The sequence below is a fragment of the Oncorhynchus mykiss genome, chromosome 16 (genome assembly GCF_057628025.1).
Source record: "Oncorhynchus mykiss isolate SJ-2025 chromosome 16, ASM5762802v1, whole genome shotgun sequence".
NCBI classification, from domain to species: domain Eukaryota; kingdom Metazoa; phylum Chordata; class Actinopteri; order Salmoniformes; family Salmonidae; genus Oncorhynchus; species Oncorhynchus mykiss.
The window spans coordinates 33,690,543-33,713,881 of NC_143037.1; the positions used below are offsets into that span (position 1 = coordinate 33,690,543).

A 23,339-nucleotide genomic window follows, 5' to 3' on the forward strand; every position below is an offset into this window, starting at 1 on the left:
AAACTCATCTTTACACTATTGTCTTTCTGAATTAAGTCAACCTCTTCACCCTCATTTCACCCTCCAGTTTGGCTTAATTTAAATTTGATTGTGAATTATTGCCCATTCCATCCATTTGTCATTCATTCAGTGGGCTGGCATTGTTTGGTTCAATGGATAGAGTCGAGGATATGTTTTGCATTATTCTAAAGGCCTACTGCAATATGTAGAATGTTTTCGTTTTAATAAATTATGACATATGAGCAGTGTAAAATACAAACATTTAGTAAAAGTCAGGGAAGGAGCAGGACATACAGTGCCTTCGGAAAGAATTCAGACCCCTTGAATTTTTCAAAATGTTATGTTACAGCCTTATTCTAAAATGGATTACATATGATATTTTTCTCAGCAATCTACACACAATATCCCGTAATGATAAATAAAAAACATAAATACCTTATAGACATAAGTTTTCTGAGAGTCAAAATTGAGCTCAGGCGCATCCTGTTTCCATTCATCATTCTTGAGATATTTCTACAACTTTATTGGAGTCCACCTGTGGTAAATTCAATTGACTGGACATTATTTGGAAAGGCACATACCTGCCTATTAGAAGGTCCCACAGCTGACTGTGCATGTCAGAGCAAAAACCAAGCCATGAGTTCGAAGGAATTGTCCGTAGTGCTCTGAGACAAGATTGTGTCGAGGAATAGATCTGGGGAAGGGCACCAAAATATTTCTACATCATTGAAGGTCCCCAAGAACATAGTGGAACATCATTCTTAAATGGAACATCATTCTTAAATGGAAGAAGTTTGAAACCACCAAGACTCTTCCTAGAGCTGGCCGCCCGGCCAACTGAGCAATCGGGGGAGAAGGGCCTTGGTCAGGGAAGTGACCAAAAACCCAATGGTCACTCTGACAGAGCTTTAGAGTTCCTCTGTGGAGATGGGAGAACCTTCCAGAAGGACAACCATCTCCACAGCACTCCACCAATCAGGCCATAGTAGAGTGGCCAGACGGAAGCCACTCCTCAGTTAAAGGCACATGACAGCCCGCTTGGAGTTTGCCAAAAGGCACCTAAAGACTCTCAAACCATGAAAAACAAAAGTCTCTGGTCTGATGAAACCAAGATTGAACTACTGTCATTATTGAAAAAGATTGTGATATCTCACATTTCAAAATAGGGCTACTTAATGTTAGACCCCTCACGGCAGTTATAGTCAATGAACTAATCACTGATCATAATCTTGATGTGATTGGTCTGACTGAAACATGACTTAAGCCTGTCCTCCTGGTTACACCAGTGACCATATCCCCCGCGCATCCTGCAAAGGCGGAGGTGTTGCTAACATTTACGACGACAAATTTCAATTTACAAAAAAAAAGACTGCGTTTGTCTTTTGAGCTTTTAGTCATCTATGCAGCCTACTCAATCACTTTTTATAGCTACTGTTTATAGGCCTCCTGGGCCGTATACAGCGTTCCTTACTGAGTTCCCTGAATTCCTATCGGACCTTGTAGTCATGACAGATAATATTCACATGGAAAAGTCCACAGACCTACTCCAAAAGGCTTTCGGAGCCATCATCGACTTTTCATCGGGTTTTGTCTAACATGTCTCCGGAATCACTGCCACAGTCATACTCTGGACCAGTTTTGTCCCGTGGAATAAATATTGTGGATCTTAATGTTTCCTCATAATCCTGGACTATCGGACCACCAATTTATTACGTTTGCAATCACAACAAATAATCTGCTTAAAACCCAACCAAGGATCATCAAAAGCAGTGCTAGAAATTCCCAGACAACTCAAAGATTCCTGATTCCCTTCTAGACTCCCTCCACCTACCCAAGGACATCGGAGTATAACAATTGGTTAACCACCTAACTAAGGAACTAAAGTCTACTTGCGTAATACCCTAGATGCAGTCGCACCCCTAAAAACAAAAAACATTTGTCATAAGAAACTTGCTACCTGGTATACAGAAAATACCCGAGCCCTGAAGATAGCTTCCAGAAAATTGGAACGGAAATGTTGATCCTGTCACGCCCTGGTCTTAGTATTTTGTGTTTTCTTTATTATTTTGGTCAGGCCAGGGTGTGACATGGGTTATTTATATGGTGTGTTTTGTCTAGGGTTTTTCTGTAGATTATGGGATTGTGGTGTAGTATAGTTGTCTAGAAGTCTATGGTTGCCTGGAGTGGTTCTCAATCAGAGGCAGGTGTTTATCGTTGTCTCTGATTGGGAACCATATTAAGGCAGCCATATTCTTTGAGTGTTTCGTGGGTGATTGTTCCTGTCTCTGTGTTTGTTTGCACCAGATAGGGCTGTTTCGGGTTTTTCACGTTACGTTTATTGTTTTTGTATTGTTCGTTATCATCTTTATTAAAGATGTATAAAGATAACCAAGCTGCATTTTGGTCCTCCTCTCTTTCGACAGAAGAAAACCTTAACAGATCCACCCGACTAGCTTGGAAAGACAGTAACGCACAATGTTGAAGAGCCCTCACTGCTGCTCGATTATCCTATTTTTCCAACTTAATTGAGGCGAATAAGAACAATCCCAAATTTATTTTTGATACTGTCGCTAAATAAAAAGCATTTCCATGAGAGGATGGCGTCCACATCACCAACAAACTAACATGAACAAACTAACATGGTCCAAGGCCACCAAGACAGTCGTAAAGAGGGCACGACAAAACCTATTCCCTCTCCAGAGACTGAAAAGATTTGTCATGGGTCCTCAGATCCTCAAAACGTTTTACAGCTGCACCATCGAGAGCATCCTGACGGGTTGCATCACTGCCTGGTATGGCAACTGCTTGGCCTCCGTCTGCAAGGCACAACAGAGGGTAGTGCGTAAGGCCCAAGACATCACCGGGCCAAGCTTCCTGCCATCCAGGACCTCTATACCAGGCAGTGTCAGAGGAAGATCCTAAAAATCCTCAAAGGCTCCAGCCACCCTAGTCCTAGACTGTTCTCTCTGCTACCGCATGGCAAGCAGTAGCAAGTGCCAAGTCTAGGTCCATGAGGCTTCTATAAACAGCTTCTACCACCAAGCTATAAGACTCCTGAACAGCTAAACAAATGGCAACCCAAACTATTTGCCCCCCCCCAAACACCCTCTTTTACGTTGCTGCTACTATCTGTTATCTATGCATAGTCACTTAGTCACTTGCATAGTCACTAATAACTACACCTACAGTGGGGCAAAAAAGTATTTAGTCAGCCACCAATTGTGCAAGTTCCTCCACTGAAAAAGATGAGGCCTGTAATTTTCATCATAGGTACACTTCAACTATGACAGACAGAATGAGGAAAAAAATCCAGAAAATCACATTGTAGGATTTTTAATGAATTTATTTGCAAATTATGGTGGAAAATAAGTATTTGGTCGATTTTATTTTATCTTTATTTAACTAGGCAAGTCAGTTAAGAACAAATTCTTATTTTCAATGACTGCCTAGGAACAGTGGGTTTAACTGCCTGTTCAGGGGCAGAACGACAGATTTGTACCTTGTCAGCTCGGGGGTTTGAACTTGCAACCTTCCGGTTACTAGTCTAACACTCTAACCACTAGGCTACCCTGTTTATCTCAATACTTTGTTATATACCCTTTGTTGGCAATGACAGAGGTCAAACGTTTTCTGTAAGTCTTCACAAGGTTTTCACAAACTGTTATTTTTTGCCCATTCCTCCATGCAGATCTCCTCTAGAGCAGTGATGTTTTGGGGCTGTTGCTGGGCATCCCGGACTTTCAACTCCCTCCAAAGATTTTCTATGGGGTTGAGATTTGGAGACTGGCTAGGCCACTCCAGGACCTTGAAATGCTTCTTACGAAGCCACTCCTTCGTTGCCCGGGCGGTGTGTTTGGGATCATTGTCATGCTGAAAGACCCAGCCACGTTTCAACTCTCAATGCCTTTGCTGATGGAAGGAGGTTTTCACTCAAAATCTCACGATACACGATACGTATCGATACATACGTTGAGTTTTTACCAAAAAGTTATATTTTGGTTTCATCTGACCATATGACATTCTCCCAATCTTCTTCTGGATCATCCAAATGCTCTCTAGCAAACTTCAGACGAGCCTGGACATGTACTGGCTTAAGCAGGGGGACACGTCTGGCACTGCAAGATTTGAGTCCCTGGCGGCGTAGTGTGTTTCTGATGGTAGTCTTTGTTACTTTGGTCCCAGCTCTCTGCAGGTCATTCACTAGGTCCCACCGTGTGGTTCTGAGATTTTTGCTCACCGTTCTTGTGATCATTTTGACCCCACGGGGTGAGATCGAGGGAGATTATCAGTGGTCTTGTATGTCTTCCATTTCCTAATAATTGCTCCCACAGTTGATTTCTTCAAACCAAGCTGCTTACCTATTGCAGATGCAGTCATCCCAGCCTGGTGCAGGTCTACAATTTTGTTTCTGGTGTCCTTTGACAGCTCTTTGGTCTTGGCCATAGTGGAGTTTGGAGTGTGACTGTTTGAGGTTGTGGACAGGTGTCTTTTATACGGATAACAAGTTCAAACATTAATACAGGAGTGGAAGACAGAGGAGCCTCTTAAAGAAGAAGTTACAGGTCTGTGAGAGCCAGAAATCTTGCTTGTTTGTAGGTGACCAAATACTTATTTTCCATCATAATTTGCAAATAAATTCATAAAAAATCCTACAATGTGATTTTCTGGATTTTGTCTGTCATAGTTGAAGTGTACCTATGATGAAAATTACAGGCCTCTCTCATCTTTTTAAGTGGGAGAACTTGCACAATTGGTGGCTGACTAAATACTTTTTTGCCCCACTGTGTATGATGTGTGTGTGTGTGTGTGTGTGTGTATATATATATATATATATATATATATATATATATATATATATATATATATATTCCATGTCAGATATATATATATATTTACCATTTTTTTATTCAAATGGAATGGAGTAGAACAGCAAACACACACATGGCCACTGCGCCTGCTACTCCTCTCTATTTCCATATGAAATAGCTGTTGGGTGCTGTTCGGGGGAGGGCAGGCCCACAATAATGGCCGGAGTTGAATGGAACAGCACTTCACCTTATTGACTGTTCCCTCTGCTCTATACAATACATATCTGTTTATTTTAGGTGATGATAAAAGGCTCATACAATACAATTTTTTTTTAAATGTTTTCTTTCACAGTGATAGCGACTCCGACTGGGAGCCCCCGGTGCCAAGCTGCCCGCTCTACCTCTGCCCCCTCTACTCCTGCCTCCAGTGGTGTTCATATGCCACAGTTCATTACTGCAGGCATGACTGTGCCTCAGGGCCAAAAGGGCACAGCATGGAGGCGTCGTTGTGTTCTGTGTCGCATGACCTGCACCACTGTTCAGTTTGCCTCTGCTTTACATCAGAAAGAGACTGCTATGGGACATGGCACAGGCAGCAAAATATTGTGTAGAGGACTTTCAAAGGGTCTACTGTTTTTTTTTTATATTTATTTTCTAATATATTTTTTTTAATATTTCTATATTTTTTGGTGTGTGTTAGAATTGCTTTTTCATATGTTGTACATAGTTATAGGTAATTTCACCAATTCGGCCACTTGAGTACATTTGGGCAACTTGTGTGGAACACCTGGGTGACTTCATGCTAAATGTCATGTAGCTCACCCATTCCTGAAGTTATCAGTCTGAAACGTTGCACACCTACAGTTGCCCTGTTGTGTTATCCATCAAAATTATCTCCAGCATCCTATCTGACTGTGTGGCTATTCTAGTACATGTGAAAGATGATGCTACAACAATAAAAAACAGAAAACGTATGCTCTTTCTTTCTCTTTTCTTCCACCAGATCTACTGTTAAATTCTCCTACATTCAATTAAGATTTCGATACACTTCAGAATGTTTCCATTCAAATGATATCAAGAATATGCATATCCTTGCCTCTGGGGCTGAGCTACAGGCAGTTAGATTAGGGTATGTCTTTAGGCTGAAATTGAGAACAAGGGATGCAGCCATAAGAGGTTAAACTCGGACAAAACAGAGATGCTAGCTCTAGGTCCCAAAAAACAAAGAGATCTTCTGTTGGATCTGATCTAATCTTGATGGTTGTACAGTCGTCTCAAATAAAACTGTGAAGGACCTCTGCGTTACTCTGGAACCTGATCTCTCTTTTGACAAACATACAGTTGAAGTCGAAAGTTTACATACATCTAGGTTGGAGTCATTAAAACGTGTTTTTCAACCACTCTACATATTTCTTGTTAACAAACTAGTGTCGGCAAGTCGGTTAGGATATCTACTTTGTGCATGACACAAAAAAATGTTTCCAACAATTGTTTACAAACAGATTATTTCACTTATGATTCACTGTATCACAATTCTAGTGGGTCAGAAGTTTACATACACTAAGTTGACTGTGCCTTTAAACAACTTGGAAAATTCCAGAAAATGATGTCATGACTTTAGAAGCTTCTGATAGGCTAATTTACATAATTTGAGTCAATTGGAGGTGTACCTGTGGATGTATTTCAAGGCCTACCTTCAAACTCAGTGCCTCTTTGCTTGACATCATGGGAAAATCAAAAGAAATCAGCCAAAGACTTCAGAAAAAAATTGTAGACCTCCACAAGTCTGGTTCCAAAAGCCTGAAGGTACCATGTTCATCTGTACAAACAATAATACGCAAGTATAAACACCATGGGACCACACAGAAGTCATAACGCTCAGGAAGGAGACGCGTTCTGTCTCCTAGATATTAATGTACTTTGGTTCGAAAAGTGCAAATCAATCCCAGAACAACAGCAAAGGACCTTGTGAAGATGCTGGAGGAAAAAGGTACAAAAGCATCTATATCCACAGTAAAATGAGTCCTATATCAACATAACCTGAAAGGCCGCTCAGCATGGAAGAAGCCACTGCTCCAAAACCACCATAAAAAAGCCAGACTACGGTTTGCAACAGCATGTGGGGAAAAAGATTGTACTTTTCGGAGAAATGTCCTCTGGTCTGATCTGGTCTGGTCTGATGAAACAAAAATAGAACTGTTTGGCCATAATGACCATCATTATGTTTGGAGGAAAAAGGGGGAGGCTACCCGAAATGTTTGGCCCAAGTTAAACAATTTAAAGCAATGCTGCCAAACACTAATTGAGTGTATGTAAACTTTTGACCCCCTGGGAATGTAATGAAAGAAATAAAAGCTGAAATAAATAATTCTCCCTACTATTATTCTGACATTTCACATTCTTAAAATAAAGTGGTGATCCTAACTGACCTAAAACAGGGAATTTATACTAGGATTAAATGTCAGGAACTGTGAAAAAACGGAGTTTAAATGTATTTGGCTAAGGTGTATGTAAACTTCCGATTTCAAATGTATCAAGACTATTTCAATGACAGCTTTTTTCCATGATGCAGAAAAGCTAATCCATGCTTTGTCACTTCTAGATTAGACTACTGCAACGCTCTACTTTCCGGCTACCCGGTTAAAGCAGTAAATAAACTTCAGTTAGTGCTAAACACGGCTGCTAGAATCTTGACTAGAACCCAAAAATGTGATCATATTACTCCAGTGCTAGCCACTCTACACTGGCTTCCTGTAAAGGCTAGGGCTGATTTCAATGTTTTACTGATAACCTACAAAGCATTACATGGGCTTGCTCCTACCTGTCTATCCGATTTGATCCGGCCGTACATACTAGAGGTCGACCGATTAATCGGAATGGCCGATTACATTTGGGCGATTTAAAGTTTTCCTAACAATCGGAAATCGGTATTTTTGGACACCGATTTGGCCAATTTTTTTAAAACACCTTTATTTAACTAGGCAAGTCAGTTAAGAACACATTATTATTTTCAATGACGGCCTAGGAACAGTGGGTTACCTGCCTTTTTCAGGGGCAGAACGACAGATTTTTACTCTGTCAGCTCGGGGATTCAATCTTGCAACCTTCCAGTTAACTAGTCCAAAGCTCTAACCACCTGCCTCTCATTTCACTCCACGAGGAGCCTGCCTGTTACGCGAATGCAGTAAGTCAAGGTAAGTTGCTAGCTAGCATTAAACTTGTCTTATAAAAAAACAATCAATCAATCATAACTAGTGATTAACTACAGATGGTTAATAATATTACTAGTTTATCTAGCGTGTCCTGCGTTGCATATAATCGATGCGGTGCGTATTCGCGAAAAAGGACTGTCCTTGCTCCAATGTGTACCTAACCATAAACATCAATGCCTTTCTTTAAAATCAATATACATTTTTAAACCTGCATATTTAGCTAAAAGAAAACCAAGTTAGCAGGCAATATTAACCAGGTGAAATTGTCACTTCTCTTGCGTTCATTGCACGCAGGGTATATGCAACAGTTTGGGCCGCCTAATTTGCCAGAATTTTACGTAATTATGACAACATTGAAGGTTGTGCAATGTAACAGGAATATTTAGACTTATGGATGCCACCCATTAGATAAAATACGGAACGGTTCCGTATTTCACTGAAAGAATAAACGTCTTGTTTTCGAGATGATAGTTTCCGGATTCGACTATATTAATGACCTAAGGCTCGTATTTCTGTGTGTTATTCTGTTATAATTAAGTCTATGATTTGATAGAGCAGTCTGACTGAGCGATGGTAGGAACCAGCAGGCTCGTAAGCATTCATTCAAACAGCACTTTTGTGTGTTTTGCCAGCAGCTCTTCGTTGTGCTTCAAGCATTGTGCTGTTTATGACTTCAAGCCTATCAACTCCCGAGATTAGGCTTGTGTAATCGATGTGAAATGGCTAGCTAGTTAGCGGGGTGCGCGCTAATAGCGTTTCAAACGTCACTCGCTCTGAGACTTGGAGTAGTTATTCCCCTTGCTCTGCATGGGTAACGATGCTTCGAGGATGGCTGTTGTCGATGTGTTCCTGGTTCGAGCCCAGGTAGAGGCGAGGAGAGGGACGGAAGCTATACTGTTACACTGGCAATACTAAAGTGCCTATAAGAACATCAATAGTCAAAGGTTAATGAAATACAAATGATATAGAGAGAAATAGTCCTATAATAACTACAACCAAAAACTTCTTACCTGGGAATATTGAAGACTCATGTTAAAAAGGAACCACCAGCTTTCATATGTTCTGAGCAAGGAACTTAAACGTTAGCTTTCTTACATGGCACATATTGCACTTTTACTTTTTTTACTTTTACTCCAACACTTTGTTTTTGCATTATTTAAACCAAATTGAACATGTTACATTATTTATTTGAGGCTAAATTGATTTTATTGGTGTAATATATTAAGTTAAAATAAGTGTTCATTCAGTATTGTTGTAATTGTCATTATTACAAATACATTTTTTTTTTTTAAATCGTCCGATTAATCGGTATCGGCTTTTTTTGGTCCTTCAATAATCGGTATTGGCATTGAAAAATCATAATCGGTCGACCTCTAGTACATACCTACACGTATGCTACGGTCACAAGACACAGGCCTCCTTATTGTCCCTAGAATTTCTAAGCAAACAGCTGGAGGCAGGTCTTTCTCCTATAGAGCTCAATTTTTATGGATTGGTCTGCCTATCCATGTGAGAGACGCAGACTCGACCTTTAAGTCTTTATTGAAGACTCATCTCTTTTGTAGGTCCTATGATTGAGTGTATTCTGGTCCAGGGGTGTGAAGGTGAACGGAAAGGCACTGGAGCAATGAACCGCCCTTGCGGTTCCCCTCTCTCCACCAGGATTCTCTGCCTCTAACCCTATTACGGGAGCTGAGCCACTTGCTTACTGGTGCTCTTCCATCCCGTCCCTAGCAGGGGTGCATCACTTGAGTGGGTTGAGTCACTGACATGATCTTCCTGTCCGGGGTTGGCGCCCCCCTCGGGTTCGTGCCGTGGGGGAGATCTTTGTGGGCTATACTCAGCCTTGTCTCGGGTAGTAAGTGATGGTTTGAAGATATTCCTCTAGTGGAGTGGGGGCTGAGCTTTGGCAAAGTGGGTGGGGTTATATCCTGCCTGGTTGGCCCTGTCCAGGGGTATCGTCAGACGGGGCCAGTGTCTCCCGTCCCCTCTTGTCTCAGCCTCCAGTATTTATGCTGCAATAGTTTGTGACTGGGGGCTATGGTCAGTCTGTTATTTTTGGAGTATTTCTTCTGTCTTATCCGGTGTCATGTAGGAATTTAAGTATGCTCCCTCTAATTCTCTCGCTCTCCCTCTCCCTCCCGGAGGACCTGAGCCCTGGGACCATGCTTCAGGACTACCTGGTCTGACGACTCGTTGCTGTTCCCAGTTCACCTGGTCGTGCTGCTGCTCCAGTTTCAACTGTTTTACCTGCGGCTATGGAACCCTGATCTATTCACCGAACGTGCTGTTTTCGACACTCTCTCTCTACCACACCTGCTGTCTCTAACTCTTAATGCTCAACTATGAAAAGCCAACTGACATTTACTCCTGAGGTGCTGACCTGTTGCACCCTCTACAATCACTGTGATTATTATTTGACCCTGCTGGTCATCTATGAACGGTTGAACATCTTGACCATGTACTGTTATAATCTCAACCCGGCACCGCCAGAAAAAGACTGGCCACCCCCTCAGAGCCTGGTTCCTCTCTAGGTTTCATCCTAGGTTCCTGTCTTTCTAGGGAGTTTTTCCTAGCCACCGTGCTTCTACATCTGCATTGCTTGCTGTTTGGGATTTTAGGCTGGGTTTATAGCTCTTTGTGACATTGGCTGATGTAAAAAGGGCTTTATAAATACATTTGATTGATACATTTGATTGATTTAGCCCAAATGCCAAGCGTCACATCTAGAGGAAACCTGGCACCATCCCTACGGTGAAGCAGGATGGTGGCAGCATCATGCTGCGGGGATGTTTTTCAGCGGCAGGGACTGGGAGACTAGTCAGGGTCGAGGCAAAGATTAACGATGAAAACCTGCTCCAGAGTGCTCAGGACCTCAGACTCGGGCGAAGATTCATCTAACAGGACAACGACCCTAAGCACAAAGACAACATAGAACTGGCTACAGGACAAGTCGCTGAATGTCCTTGAGTGGCCCAGCTAGAGCCTGGACTTGAACCCGATCGAACACCTCTGGAGAGACCTGAAAATAGCTGTGCAGCAACAATTCCCATCTAACCTGATAGGATCTGCAGCGAAAAATGGGAGAAACTCCCCAAATACAGGTGTGCCACGCTTGTAACGTCATACCGAAGAAGACTCAAGGCTGTAATTGCTGCCAATGGTGCTTCATCCAAGTTCTTAGTAAAGGGTCTGAATACTTTGTAATTTTTATATATTAGCAAAATAAAAAATAAAATGTACTTTTATGGCGTATTGTGTATAGATTGATAAGGGAAAAAACTATTTTATCAATTTTAGAATATGGCTGTAATGTAACAAAATGTGGAAAAAGTTAAGGGGTCTGAATACTTCCCGAATGCACTGTAGCTTTTTGGGTGGGGCTGATTTGTTTGTATATACAAAAGCAAACTTCAGTGGCCGTTTGCCTATGGCGGTTCTAGCGTTAACAATGCCCTTTCTTGATACTACTATCTAGGCTCTGTCATTACCCAAAGTCTATTGTTATAGACACAGACAATGGGAGACCAATTAAAGTGTCAATGACTATGAATAAAAAGTTGATGGGCCAGAAATAGCTAAGGTTCAATCTCTTTCCTAACTTGACATTAGTCAAAAACTTCTCTGGCAATCCTACTCTAAATGAGAAGGAAAGTTGAAAAATCAGCGAGAATGCTAAAAATGGGTTTAAATAAGCAGTCGATGATTTGTACTATGTGCTTTCCTTTTCACAATGACAATCACTTAGCACCCCTTTGTTAAATTCATTTTATGGGTGGACCGAAGTGCTATTGGTCACGCACACAATGGTGGAAGAGGATTCGAGAAGCAGTTTTGCAAAAAACGAGAGGCCTGGGCTGGTTTTGATATTAAAGAGAGGAGTGAGAGAGGTGAATGGGGGGATGATTGCGGTCAGACTAACCTCTGTGACCACGTGCGTTCTTCACCACCACAGGGTAGCCCAGCGGTTCCGCTTCATCAATCATCTTGCGGAAGTTCTCGTGTCCTCCTACGAATAACACAAGATACACACGTTACAATTTGTCCAATGATCAAAATCTCTCCATTACCATCTGTGTAGCCCAGTCATTTGACTGTGCAAAATGGGGTGTGTTGCTATAGGAACCATGTTCTGACTTGTGAAGCAAGGAATGATTGCCATTGGGTGAGGATTGTTGTGGGTATGTCATTCTTTGTTCAAGGGATATTTCGGTATTTGGGGTAATTTCCTACTTACCCAGAGTCAGATGAACTCACAAATACCATTTTTATGTCTATGCATGCAGTTCTAAGGAAGTTGAAGGCAGCATATCATTAGCTTACCGCAATTGCTGGAAGTCTATGGGTATCTACTAACCATCTCCTGGGAAATAGACCTAACTTCTCCAAATCTGGGTGGTCGATCATTTATAAAAACTTACAAAGCTATACACAGTAATCAATATTTTATAAATTAGAATGTAATTTCTGATGATTATCAGTAAAATTGACTATCAACTTCCTCATTCACGGACTACTTTGGGTTCTTTTTAGTAGCTAGCTCACTTGCTTATTGGCAAATCATCATAATAACATGATGATTTGCCAATAATAATAACATTTGATGAATCATGTCAGACTTTGAGGTAGTAGAAGAACATTTCTATTCAGAGCCATATTTGTTAGAGACAGAATTTAGGAGGGAGGGGGAATCAGCGGAGTCAGTAGACGAGCTAGCAGAAGTTGTGGCGAGACCCTGGTCTGAGGGGGACGGCGGGGTATATCAACCAACAAAGAGTGTTTGTGCTGTGCTGAGTGGGGCTTGATACTCTACATGACCAAAAGTATGTGGAAACTCTTTCAAATTAGTGGACTTGGCTATTTCAGCCACACCCGTTGCTGACAGGTGTATAAAATCGAGCACACAGCAATGCAATCTCCATAGACAAACTTGTCAGTGGAATGGCCTTACTTAAGAGCTCAGTGACTTTCAACGTGGCACGTCATAGGATGCCACTTTTCCAAGTCAGTTTAGAACTGCTCCGGTCAACTGTAAGTGATGTTATTGTGACATGGAAACGTCTAGAAGCAACAACGGCTTAGCTGCAAAGTGGTAGGCCACACAAGCTCACAGAACGGGAACGGGTGTGCTGAAGCGCGTATAAATCGTCTGTCCCTCGGTTGCAACACTCACTACCGAGTTGTAAACTGCCTCTGGAAGCAACGTCAGCACAAGAACTATTCGTTGGGATCTTGATGAAGTGGGTTTCCATGGCCGAGCAGCCTAAGATCACCATGCAAAATGCCAAGCATCGGCCTCAGTGGTGGAAACGCGTTCTCTGGAGTGATGAATCGCGCTTCATCTGGCAGTCCAACGGACGAATCTGGGCTTGGCAGAAGCCAGCAGAACGCTACCTGCCCCAATGCATAGTGCAGACTATAAATTTGGAAGAGGAGGAATAATGGTCTGGTACCGTTTTTCATGGTTCGTGCTAGACCCCTTAGTTCCCGTTAAGGGAAATCTTAATGCTACAGCATACAATGACATTCTAGACGATTCTGTGCTTCCAACATTGTGGCAACAGTTTGGGGAAGGCCCTTTCCTGTTTCAGCATGACAATGCCCCAGTGCAGAAAGTGAGGTCCATACAGAAATGGTTTGTCGAGATCAGTGTGGAAGAATTGACTGGCCTGCACAGTCCTGACCTCAACCCCGTCAAATACTATTGAGATGAATTGGAACGTCGACTGTTAGCCAGGCCTAATCACACATCAGTGCCCGACCTCACTAATGCTCGTGGCTGAATGGAAGAAAGTCCCCGCAGCAATGTTCCAACATCTAGTGGAAAGCCTTTCCCGAAAAGTGGAGGCTGTTATAACAGCAAAATGGGAGGGACCAACTCCACATTAATGTCCATGATTTTTGAATGAGATGTTCGAAGAGCAGGTGTCCACATACTTTTGATCATGTAGTGTATCTACAGCGAAGAGAGCAGCGCACCCAGAGACTAACAAACCGCAAGGACTTTTATGCTTTCATCAAACCTGGATTCTTCTGTCCCAAAAATAAACTGGAAAAAGTAGCCCATACCTGCTGGACCACTGTCTATCGAGTAAGTGACAATACTCTTGCTTGTCCCAGCACACAGTAACAAAATATAAAAGATCTATTAACTTTTGTTTTATAATTTCATTCTGATCAAATTAAATTATTTCCTGTTATTACATTTTGGCTCTAGCTACTCACAAATAACAACTTAGTTGTTCTTAGTCAATACAGGCTGGTTGCATATCAACTGGTGTTGGAGTAGGCACTGAAGGGCTATAGACTGGGACCAGAAGTCATGCATTCACGTGTTGCTTCTGCCATTCGCCTCAAATATCCCTCGCCCACATGAGTCTACATGGGATTCAAGAAGAGGATGTAATGGGCCTGTTGTAATTACACTCTGATGATTTAGCTTCACAGACAGATATTGCCAAACTAATTTAGACAAATCACTTTAATAAATGCTGTTTGAACCAGTACAACTTATTTCGTTCCAATTCTGTCAAATCACTGCCATTTTAGTTAATATCTACTATAAGTGATTCATTACAGTATGAGATAGTTGTGTGAATGAAATATAGGAGTCAAGTCAATGTTTCAGTAACATTTGAATATTAAAGGTAGAGACCTATGTAATGACATGACAATCGATGAACCGGCAATTATTTATTTTATACAACACAATACAGATCACTGCACATAATGTACAATACACAGTATAGACAAGACATTCACACAATTCACAGCAATAAAAAGTAAATATACAATAAAATAGACAGTACAAAGTAGGTATAGCAGTAGTCTAAAGTGAATGGATTTTCTTTTCATGCTAAAGATGCAGACAGATAATGACCAGAGGCTAACAAATGATGTTACAATAAGTGTGTTTGTATTAGGTAGTAGTGCAAGGAGGACCATGTCAGTTGGGGGTGTCAGAATAGCCCCAAGTGTACTTGAATCTTGATGTGTGTGCTGCAATTGTCTATCAGAGTGTTTTGTTACTTGTCGTGTTTATGTGGACCCAAGGAAGAATGGCTAATGGAGATACCAGTAATGACCTCCTCCTTGCTGGGTTTTTGCATGGGGTTATGTTGGCAGCCAAACGACAGCCTCTTCCACAGGATTTGTTTGGGCTCCAAGTATTTGTCCATTCGTCTCTGCAGGGTGATCTCCATCAGGTCATCCCTGAATCTTTGAGCGGTGGGTTGATATATCAGCCGTGCAATCCACTGTTTTGATTGTTTTGGGTAGACAACGTTGGATCTTGGAGTGCCTGAAATGAGGCAAGAGAAGACGATAAACCAGTGAATACAATCTAAACACAAGGAAGTTGTCGTACATATAAAAAATAACATATGGGACACATCTTGCTTTGCTACATTGCAATCAGGCTGGATGCAGTTGATCAGATTAGTGTAGTGATTGACGTAGTGTATATCCACTACATATACAAAAGTATGTGGACACCCCTTCAAATTAGTGGGTTCGGCTATTTCAGCCACACCCGTTGCTGAAAGGCGTATAAAAATCGAGCACACATCCATGCAATCCCCATAGACAAACATTGGCAGGAAAATGGCTCAGTGACTTTCAACATGGAACCGTCAAATTTCTGCCCTGCTAGAGCTGCTCCAGTCAACTGTAAGTGCTGTTATTGTGAAGTGGAAACATCTAGGAGCAACCATTGGCTCAGGCTACAAGATCACAGAACGGGACCGCCAAGTGCTGAAGCTCGTAGTGCATAAAAATCGTTAGTCCTCGGTTACAACACTCGCTACAGAGTTTCAAACTGCCTCTGGAAGCAACGTCAGCACAATAACTGTTCGTCGGGATCTTCATGAAATGAGTTTTCATGGCCAAGCAGCCGCACACAAGCCTAAGATCACCCCGTGCAATGCCAAGCGCCAGCTGGAGTGGTGTAAAGCTCCCCACCATTGGACTCTGGAGCAGTGGAAACGCGTTCTCTGGAGTGATGAATCACGTTTCACCATCTGGCAGTCTGACGGACGAATCTGGGTTTGGCGGATGCCAGGACGCGACCTTCCCGAATGCATAGTGCCACCTGTAAAGTTTGGAGGGGGAATAATGGTCTGAGGCTGTTTTTCAAGGTTCGGGCTAGGCCACATTTGTTCCAGTGAAGGGATATCTTAAAGCTACAGCATACAAGCACATTCTAGACGATTCTGTTTTTCTAACTTTGTGGCAACAGTTTGGGGAAGGCACTTTCCTGTTTCAGCATGACAATGGTTTGTCGAGATCGGCGTGGAAGAACTTGACTGCACAGAGCCCTGACCTCAACCCCATCAAACACCTTTGGGATGAATTGGAACGCCGACTGCTAGCCGGGCCTAATCACCGAACATCAGTGCCTGACCTCACTAATGCTCTGGTGGCTGAATGGAAGCAAGTCCCCGCAGCAATGTTCCCACATCTAGTGGAAAGCCTTCCCAGAAGAGTGGAGGCTGTTATAGCAGCAAAAAAGAGGGAACCAACTACATATTAACTCCCATGATTTTGGAATTAGATTTTCATACTTTTGGTCATGTCGCACACTAGAAAAGGGGAGCCTCTGAGCACACTTGAAAGGGAGCACCATCCCCCAGAGAAACCCCCCCACGTTCCCCAAATCAACCAAACTATCCTGGAGGAGCTACCTGTCCTTTTGTTAGAATAAATCTGTCTAGACAGGCCAATGATTGCATTACCATCCCAATATGACAAAAGAAGTGCCAAAAAGTGTAAACCAGAACATTGATGGCATATTTTGAGTACCTACCAACAACTGTTGAGGCTTGTCCTCTATTCTGGTTTTGAATGCGATGTTACTTCAGCAGACATGGAGTCCGTTCCTTGTGGACAGTCCACAGCAGTCACGTCATCTATCTCAACGTTAGTTAAAAATAAAGGAAAAGGGTACAGGAAATGTTGGTATTCATAAGCAAACGAGAACACATTTGAAGAAAGCCATAATAGCTGTTTTGTTATTGTGGCATGCTGTCACCTATTACATAGCTAACACCATAAAGTCAAGCCAATTTATTTGTTTCTAAAGCATGTGGAAATTGTATAATTAGGTGGAAAGTGTTTAAATCAATTTGAATAATGATTAAAATAATGGCACCACACAATTTTTTATAATGAAAGGACATCACATAGTTTTGTGAATTTTAAGTTGTTTTGTTGTACTCAGCTATACTTTGGCTTTGAGAGGAGGGCATTCCATTAAATGTAATGGATGACATGGACAGTTTATCCACAAGACAATTGACAGGCCTATCACATTTTATCATGAGAACAGCTAGCTCCTACTCAATCAATCACATACTGTTAGATCATCATCACACTTACCCCATTCTACTTTGTTCTGGCGTGCGTAGAATGACCACTGTATGCGTCAGGAAACGTCTCATCTTATGGCTCGTCAGTTCATCCTCTAAAAAAATAGCTACAACCTTTCTGAGGTCCTTGGTCAGCGTTGTCTATATTCACGGCAACTAGCCATAGTTTAAATTAGTCCGGATTATTCAATGGAAGTTTGTGAAAGATTATAGCCGACCACTTCCTTGGTTTGTTATTGCAAACTTTTACAGCATACCAACAAACCATTTTCAATATTGGACTAGTCCGTTGATGTAACCCAAGTCTCACCACACTCTACTACATGTGCTAGCTAGCTGTCAAGGTAACGTAAACTAGCCAATAGCGTGAAAATACTTCCAGCAGTGTCAAGAATATTCACAGTCATGGCTGCTACTATAGTTTTGGACTGTTGATGTACTCTTGTTCTTCTGTGGGTTTTACAATTGATGTTCTCTTCTCACACGTTGCCTACTTGATATCTAGCTAGCAAACTTGTTCAAAACTGCCGCTGTCCCGACGTCTCAGCTGGCCAGCTCACACACAGCCCATCCTTGCCCACCGTCACAGCGGATTAATAAAATGCGTAGTTAGGAGAAAATAGTTCCAAAAATAAATAACTATAATTTAAATTTTACAATTTCATATATACTTAGAGTACAAAGTGCTAATTTCCCTGCTTTTAAGAGAAGATAGCTAGTAGATATCCATAGACTTCCAGCAATTGCGCTAAAATAACGATATGCTACCTTCAACTTGCACGCATACACATAACAATGGTATCCATGAGTTAGTCTTTCTCTCCGTAAATAGGAAATTATCCAAAATACCGACGTATACTTTTAATACTTGGTTGTTCTGCCGTCTCTGACTTTTCATATGACTATATCTAGTAATACGTCAAATTCAATTGACCAGCAGGACAATTTCTGACATTTAAACGCTATCTGGAGAGCGAAATCTGCTTAGTTTTGCTGTCTGGGCCTGAACTAATGTGGAATATTGAACACTGCAATTTTTGGGTGCTCTCTGTCTGTGGTCTGGCCTTTTGACAGAAGACCAGATGTGAGCTGCCCTGCACATGCCTTCTCCAAAAAGCACACATCCACACTCTGCTGTGAGACAGAGCGAAAGAGAGCAGCAGCAAATGTCAGGCCCAGCTCTACCACGTCACCGGCTGCTACGGCAGGAGAGCCAGAGGAGGTTAGGGGCAGCAGGGAGGGATTTTTTTATTGTCCAAGTCATGATGGTTGGTGGAGGGGCGCGTTACATAAACACTCCGGCCTCTTTGTAGTCTGAGGAGTGTTAGGTTGCCCTCACCAAAATACAAAGCACTAGATTTCTGCAGTGGCACTAAATATATTAAAATACACCTTTCCTCTCTGCTTTGGTTTGGTCTTAAAACAAAATAAAAACACAGCAAGTGTGGTTTTGGCGTACAGGCCTCGTTGCCTGCCTGTATTATTCCACATCCTGCTTTGTCCAAAGTAGAGAAGTCAGAGATTCCAGGCAAAATGTGACAAATATTTTTTTTAGAGTGTTTGAGAAAGTGATGATGACAGAGGGGACTGGATGGGTCAAATGCTTTTTCTTTTATGATGCATTCTTAAGATCAACTAGTGTTAGCATATTTGCTAGCTACATGGCCATGTGAAGAAGGGTGCTGAGACATTTGGGGGGGGGGCTAATAAAGGCCCAGTGGACCACTTTTTTGAAAAAATATGTTTTTCTTTCATTTATAATGATTTGTCAGGGGGTGCTGTAGCACCCTCAGCACCCCTACTTCACATGGATATGGCTAGCTAGCTAAGGAGTGCTTAAGTGGTTAGCTAGCTTGGAAGAAGTATTTAGTGTTGTGCGCATTGGGTCTGTGCACTTAGCTAACTACCATCCCATAGCCTACATTGCATATGAAGTGTGACTGGTTCACCATGGATTTACGGAGAAAATGCCCTCTTTTCTCATTTTATTTTTTTGGCTACCCCAAGTGGGGTTTGTGCTCTCTGATTGGATCAAAGTCAAGTTTTTGGCCACTGACGAGCCTTGCTAGGTTCGTCTCTACCGGGTCGGCCCACAGCAGGTACCGCTTTTGTTCAAGCAAGAGAAGGAACGGCCTCCCACTGTGATAAGTACTTTTCTGCAGTCTATCAGCAGTGAGATTCTCGGTGTGTTTCATACTTTACCCACTCGACCAGACTCCGGTCTCTTGGGTGACTTAAGTTAATCCTGGTTGTAGAACTTGGTAAGGACACTCTCAGACCAACTCAAGTGCATTCAAAAGCATGATTGGCATATATCCAATACAAGAATACACCGAATTCATACACTGGATTTTCTAAGCTCAGGAATCAGGAATAATATGACCAAGCTTAGTAGCTCACCGTAGGAGAAGGTGTCAGGGAGTGGGACCCCATGGCCGGCCAGCTCCTGGAAGGTCCAGAACTTGTTGACGCAGTTGAGGATGGCCTGGGGCCGGTTGACCAGCCGGCAGCCCATCTTTTCCAGGTGGCGTAGCACTGTGATGTCGCTGTCCGACTGCACCCAGGGGGTGGGGACTCGCACCACCGCCACCTGAGGGTAGGACGTCACCACCTCCTGCTCGACCCGCAGACCTGGAGAGGGAATGAGAGAGAGTGAGAGGAGAGAGAGACAAAATAGGTTTTTAGCGTGAAATATTCCAAATGTCACATTTCACATACCGTAAAGATTTAAATGAAATGCAGTCTCAAATTTCCGCCTGTCCCTTTTTATTAGCCGGGCAACGGCACACTTTTCATCAAACAAGAGACTGTTTCAAATAAACAAGGTTTAATAATGTTACATATTTAAATATTTGTTACATTAAATAATTCAGTAATGACTTAAAAAAATATGAAAATCATCTGTTTTTATCGCCATTAGCTGCTAACAGCTGAGAACGGCTAGCTAACTTGCAAGCACAAAAACAGTCACAACTTCGGAAGTACGGAACCCTAGAAATCAGATGATCGCCCTTTTGTGGTCACTTTAACAATGTTTACATATCTTACATTACTCATCTCATATGTATATACTGTGTTCTATACTATCTACTGTATCTTAGTCTATGCCGCTCTGACATTGCTCATCCATATATTTATATATTCTGAATTCCATTCCTTTACTTAGATTAGTGTGTATTTGGGATTTGTTGGGAAGTTGTTAGGTATTACTTGTTAGATATTGCTGCATTGTCGGAACTAGAATCACAAGCATTTCGCTACACCCGCAACAACATCTGCTAAACACCTTGTATGTGACAAATACATTTTGATTTGAAGTAAGAATTGACAAAAATGTACAGTCAGAGGAGAATAATTATGGTCAAGAAAAGTTTGATATTTTTTAATAGAGGCATACTAATACAAAAGAAACATGACCGCGTGTAAATGATAACACATTAGTGCACGAAATGAAGAAATGTATTAAAATGCTGGAAGTGAAGGCTGGAATTAAACAATTAACTATGCAAATTAGTAAAAACTGTGCACATTAAAGAAATAGATGCCTGGCTCAAATAGAAGCCTGTCTCTAATAAGCGCTTGTTGTGTTCAATGATTTAAGTAAATAAACGCCCTGGCTATTAATTTAAGTTTTATGGTAGTTTCATATAGACATCATTGGATATTATTGATTAATCATATGAACAGTCTACACTTTCACTAATGTCAAGAGGACATATTTCATTGATAACATTTTGCAGAGCAACTCTGGTAGCTACAGTGGCTTGCATGTATCGCACAACAACCAGACAACCTAAAAGTAGCGTCTGTTTAGAACGTTCTTGCCACCAGTCCCTCCCATCAGTCCCTCCCATCAGTCCCTCCCATCAGTCCCTCCCATGTCACATTAGCATCCCACAAACAACCCCAGAAATCTGTTCCCACAGCACCAACACGTAGGCCTAGACAAGTTGTGAGTGGATCCTGCTGTGTTTGATAATGACGCAGGGCCAGTCATTATCGAGCTGCTCTGGATGTGTGAGCTCTGAGCTGGCCCTGTGTAGCAGAGGTGTGGGTCCAGGCAGGGTAGCCTAGTGGTGTTAGTGCTTCAGTTGGACTGGGTCCGGCCCGTGTCGCTCACTCACATCACACCCTGCTCACATCCACATGCTCCCTGTGGCACTGCCAACTTCTCTGGCCTCAAGGCCAAGAGTCATCGCCCCCAGAGGAGCACAGATCCCCAGCAGTATACTTAATACAGCTTATAGTTCAGTGCTTTCTCCCAATATAGGAAAGGTATAAGCACATTTATTTCAACAGGGAGTCCCATTGAGACAAATGCCCAGCATTTTACACATTAGAATACAAACAACAGTTAAAATACACAATCTAAAACACAATCATAGATACCATCTACATCTCTCAGCTACCAGATCTATAGTAAATACCTTAAAATGCCTGAGCGGCACCAGAACACCCAATTTCAACAAGCTATGCAGAACCAACCCTGCAAACATGTTTTATAACTCATGTAGCCAGTCTTAAGCCTGGGAGATTGACTGAACCTAAATACACATAAGAGCTCTCTACAATCATACACGCAAGAGGTGCTACCAGCACCTATTCTCTGATAGATTTTGCACCAAATTTGTTTAAAGTATACAAGAGATTGGCTATAAATAGTTATCTATAGATTGCATACATATGTGTATTGATATTGACATAGTTTGCGTGTTTGAACGTTGTTATGCTCAAGGTTACATTCTCACTGTGAGATTTTAACATGGCCGATTTATTAAGGCCGATTTCAAGTGTTCATAACAAATCGGTAATCTGCATTTTTGGATGCCGATTGTGGCCGATTACATTGCATTCCACGAGGAAACTGCGTGGCAGGCTGACCACCTGTTACGCGAGTGCAGCTAGGAGCCAAGGTAAGTTGCTAGCTAGCATTAAACTTAACTTATAAAAATTAATGACCAAAGGCTCGTATTTCTGTGTTTATTATATTATAATTAAGTCTATGATTTGATAGAGCAGTCTGACTGAGCGGTGGTAGACGGCAGCAGGCTCGTAAGCATTCATTCAAACTTCAAACTGATGCTTGAGAAGTCACAGAAAGAAGGAAGGAGATGGGCCATTTTTGGTTCAAACGATGGTCAGAGATAAATGCAGCAGGACAATAGAAAAGGATGGAGATGTATGCATAAAGAACTGCAGGGGAGGTGGGGAGAAGTGTGTGTATGTGGCAGGGGATGAGTCAGAAGTGGAAAGTGTTTGTTTAGGAATAACCCTGCCTGTCCCCCCCTCCTCTCACTCTCAGTATTCAATTGGGGAATTCACTCACTGCATGCACCCCCCCCCCCCCCCCCCATTCATACTGGTTTGATTGTGCAGCCGTTGAGCGAGCCATGCTACAATGAAGTATCAAAGGACACTGGCCAAGACAGTATTCGGTGTCCACATCACTTGTGTCGGTTTCCAAGGCAACTACACAGGTCACATGGAAAAACCCTGAGGAATCTGTTCGCATCCAGTGCGCTCATAGTAGTGTCACAGACAGTCATTTTGAAAACATTTACAAAATGTTCTTATAACCCTCTATTCCCTTTTGCAGAAGGACCATTCGGGAATATAGTGTTTCCAATTTCTAGTGACAAAATGATGTTTACGGCCAACTAATCTACCAGTCATCTTTCCGTGTGCAGGGCCTTCCGTCCCCACGGGTGTTGAACTGTGTGTTATTTTCGTTGTGTCTGACAGGGCTGACTGGCTCCATAACTGCTGAGTGGGGGGCTCCCATCCCGCTCTGGCATTCTGTGCATTCCGCCGTGATGTCACAATACGGCTGGGCTGACATGCCAACACTCAACGAGCTTTGCCAGCCCTGGCCACAGCATTGGCACGGGCCAGGCGGGCACCACTTCCTCTGGGGAAAGGGTGGGTGACTGGCTGGCTGGACACTGGTCTGTCTT

The 23,339-nt window shown here is 42.3% G+C and overlaps 1 protein-coding gene and 1 long non-coding RNA gene across 3 annotated transcripts in view; both read right to left on the reverse strand.

Annotated features, from left to right (window-relative positions):
• The window catches only part of LOC110491822 (beta-citrylglutamate synthase B-like), a 39,290-nt gene that overhangs the window by 10,142 nt on the left and 5,809 nt on the right, over positions 1-23,339 (reverse strand). For both annotated transcript variants that reach the window (XM_021565612.3, XM_090202568.1), the window contains exons 2-3: positions 19,786-20,016; positions 11,943-12,029 (exon numbers count right to left, since the gene is read on the reverse strand). In XM_021565612.3, coding sequence (XP_021421287.2) covers positions 11,943-12,029; positions 19,786-20,016 — 318 coding nt within the window. The remainder of the gene's footprint in view (positions 1-11,942; positions 12,030-19,785; positions 20,017-23,339) is intronic.
• LOC110491823 (uncharacterized) lies at positions 14,699-19,413 on the reverse strand. Its single transcript, XR_016487224.1, has 3 exons — positions 17,396-19,413; positions 16,824-16,926; positions 14,699-15,320 (listed from the first exon to the last, which is right to left on the reverse strand). It is a non-coding gene; the product is annotated as an uncharacterized LOC110491823 (long non-coding RNA).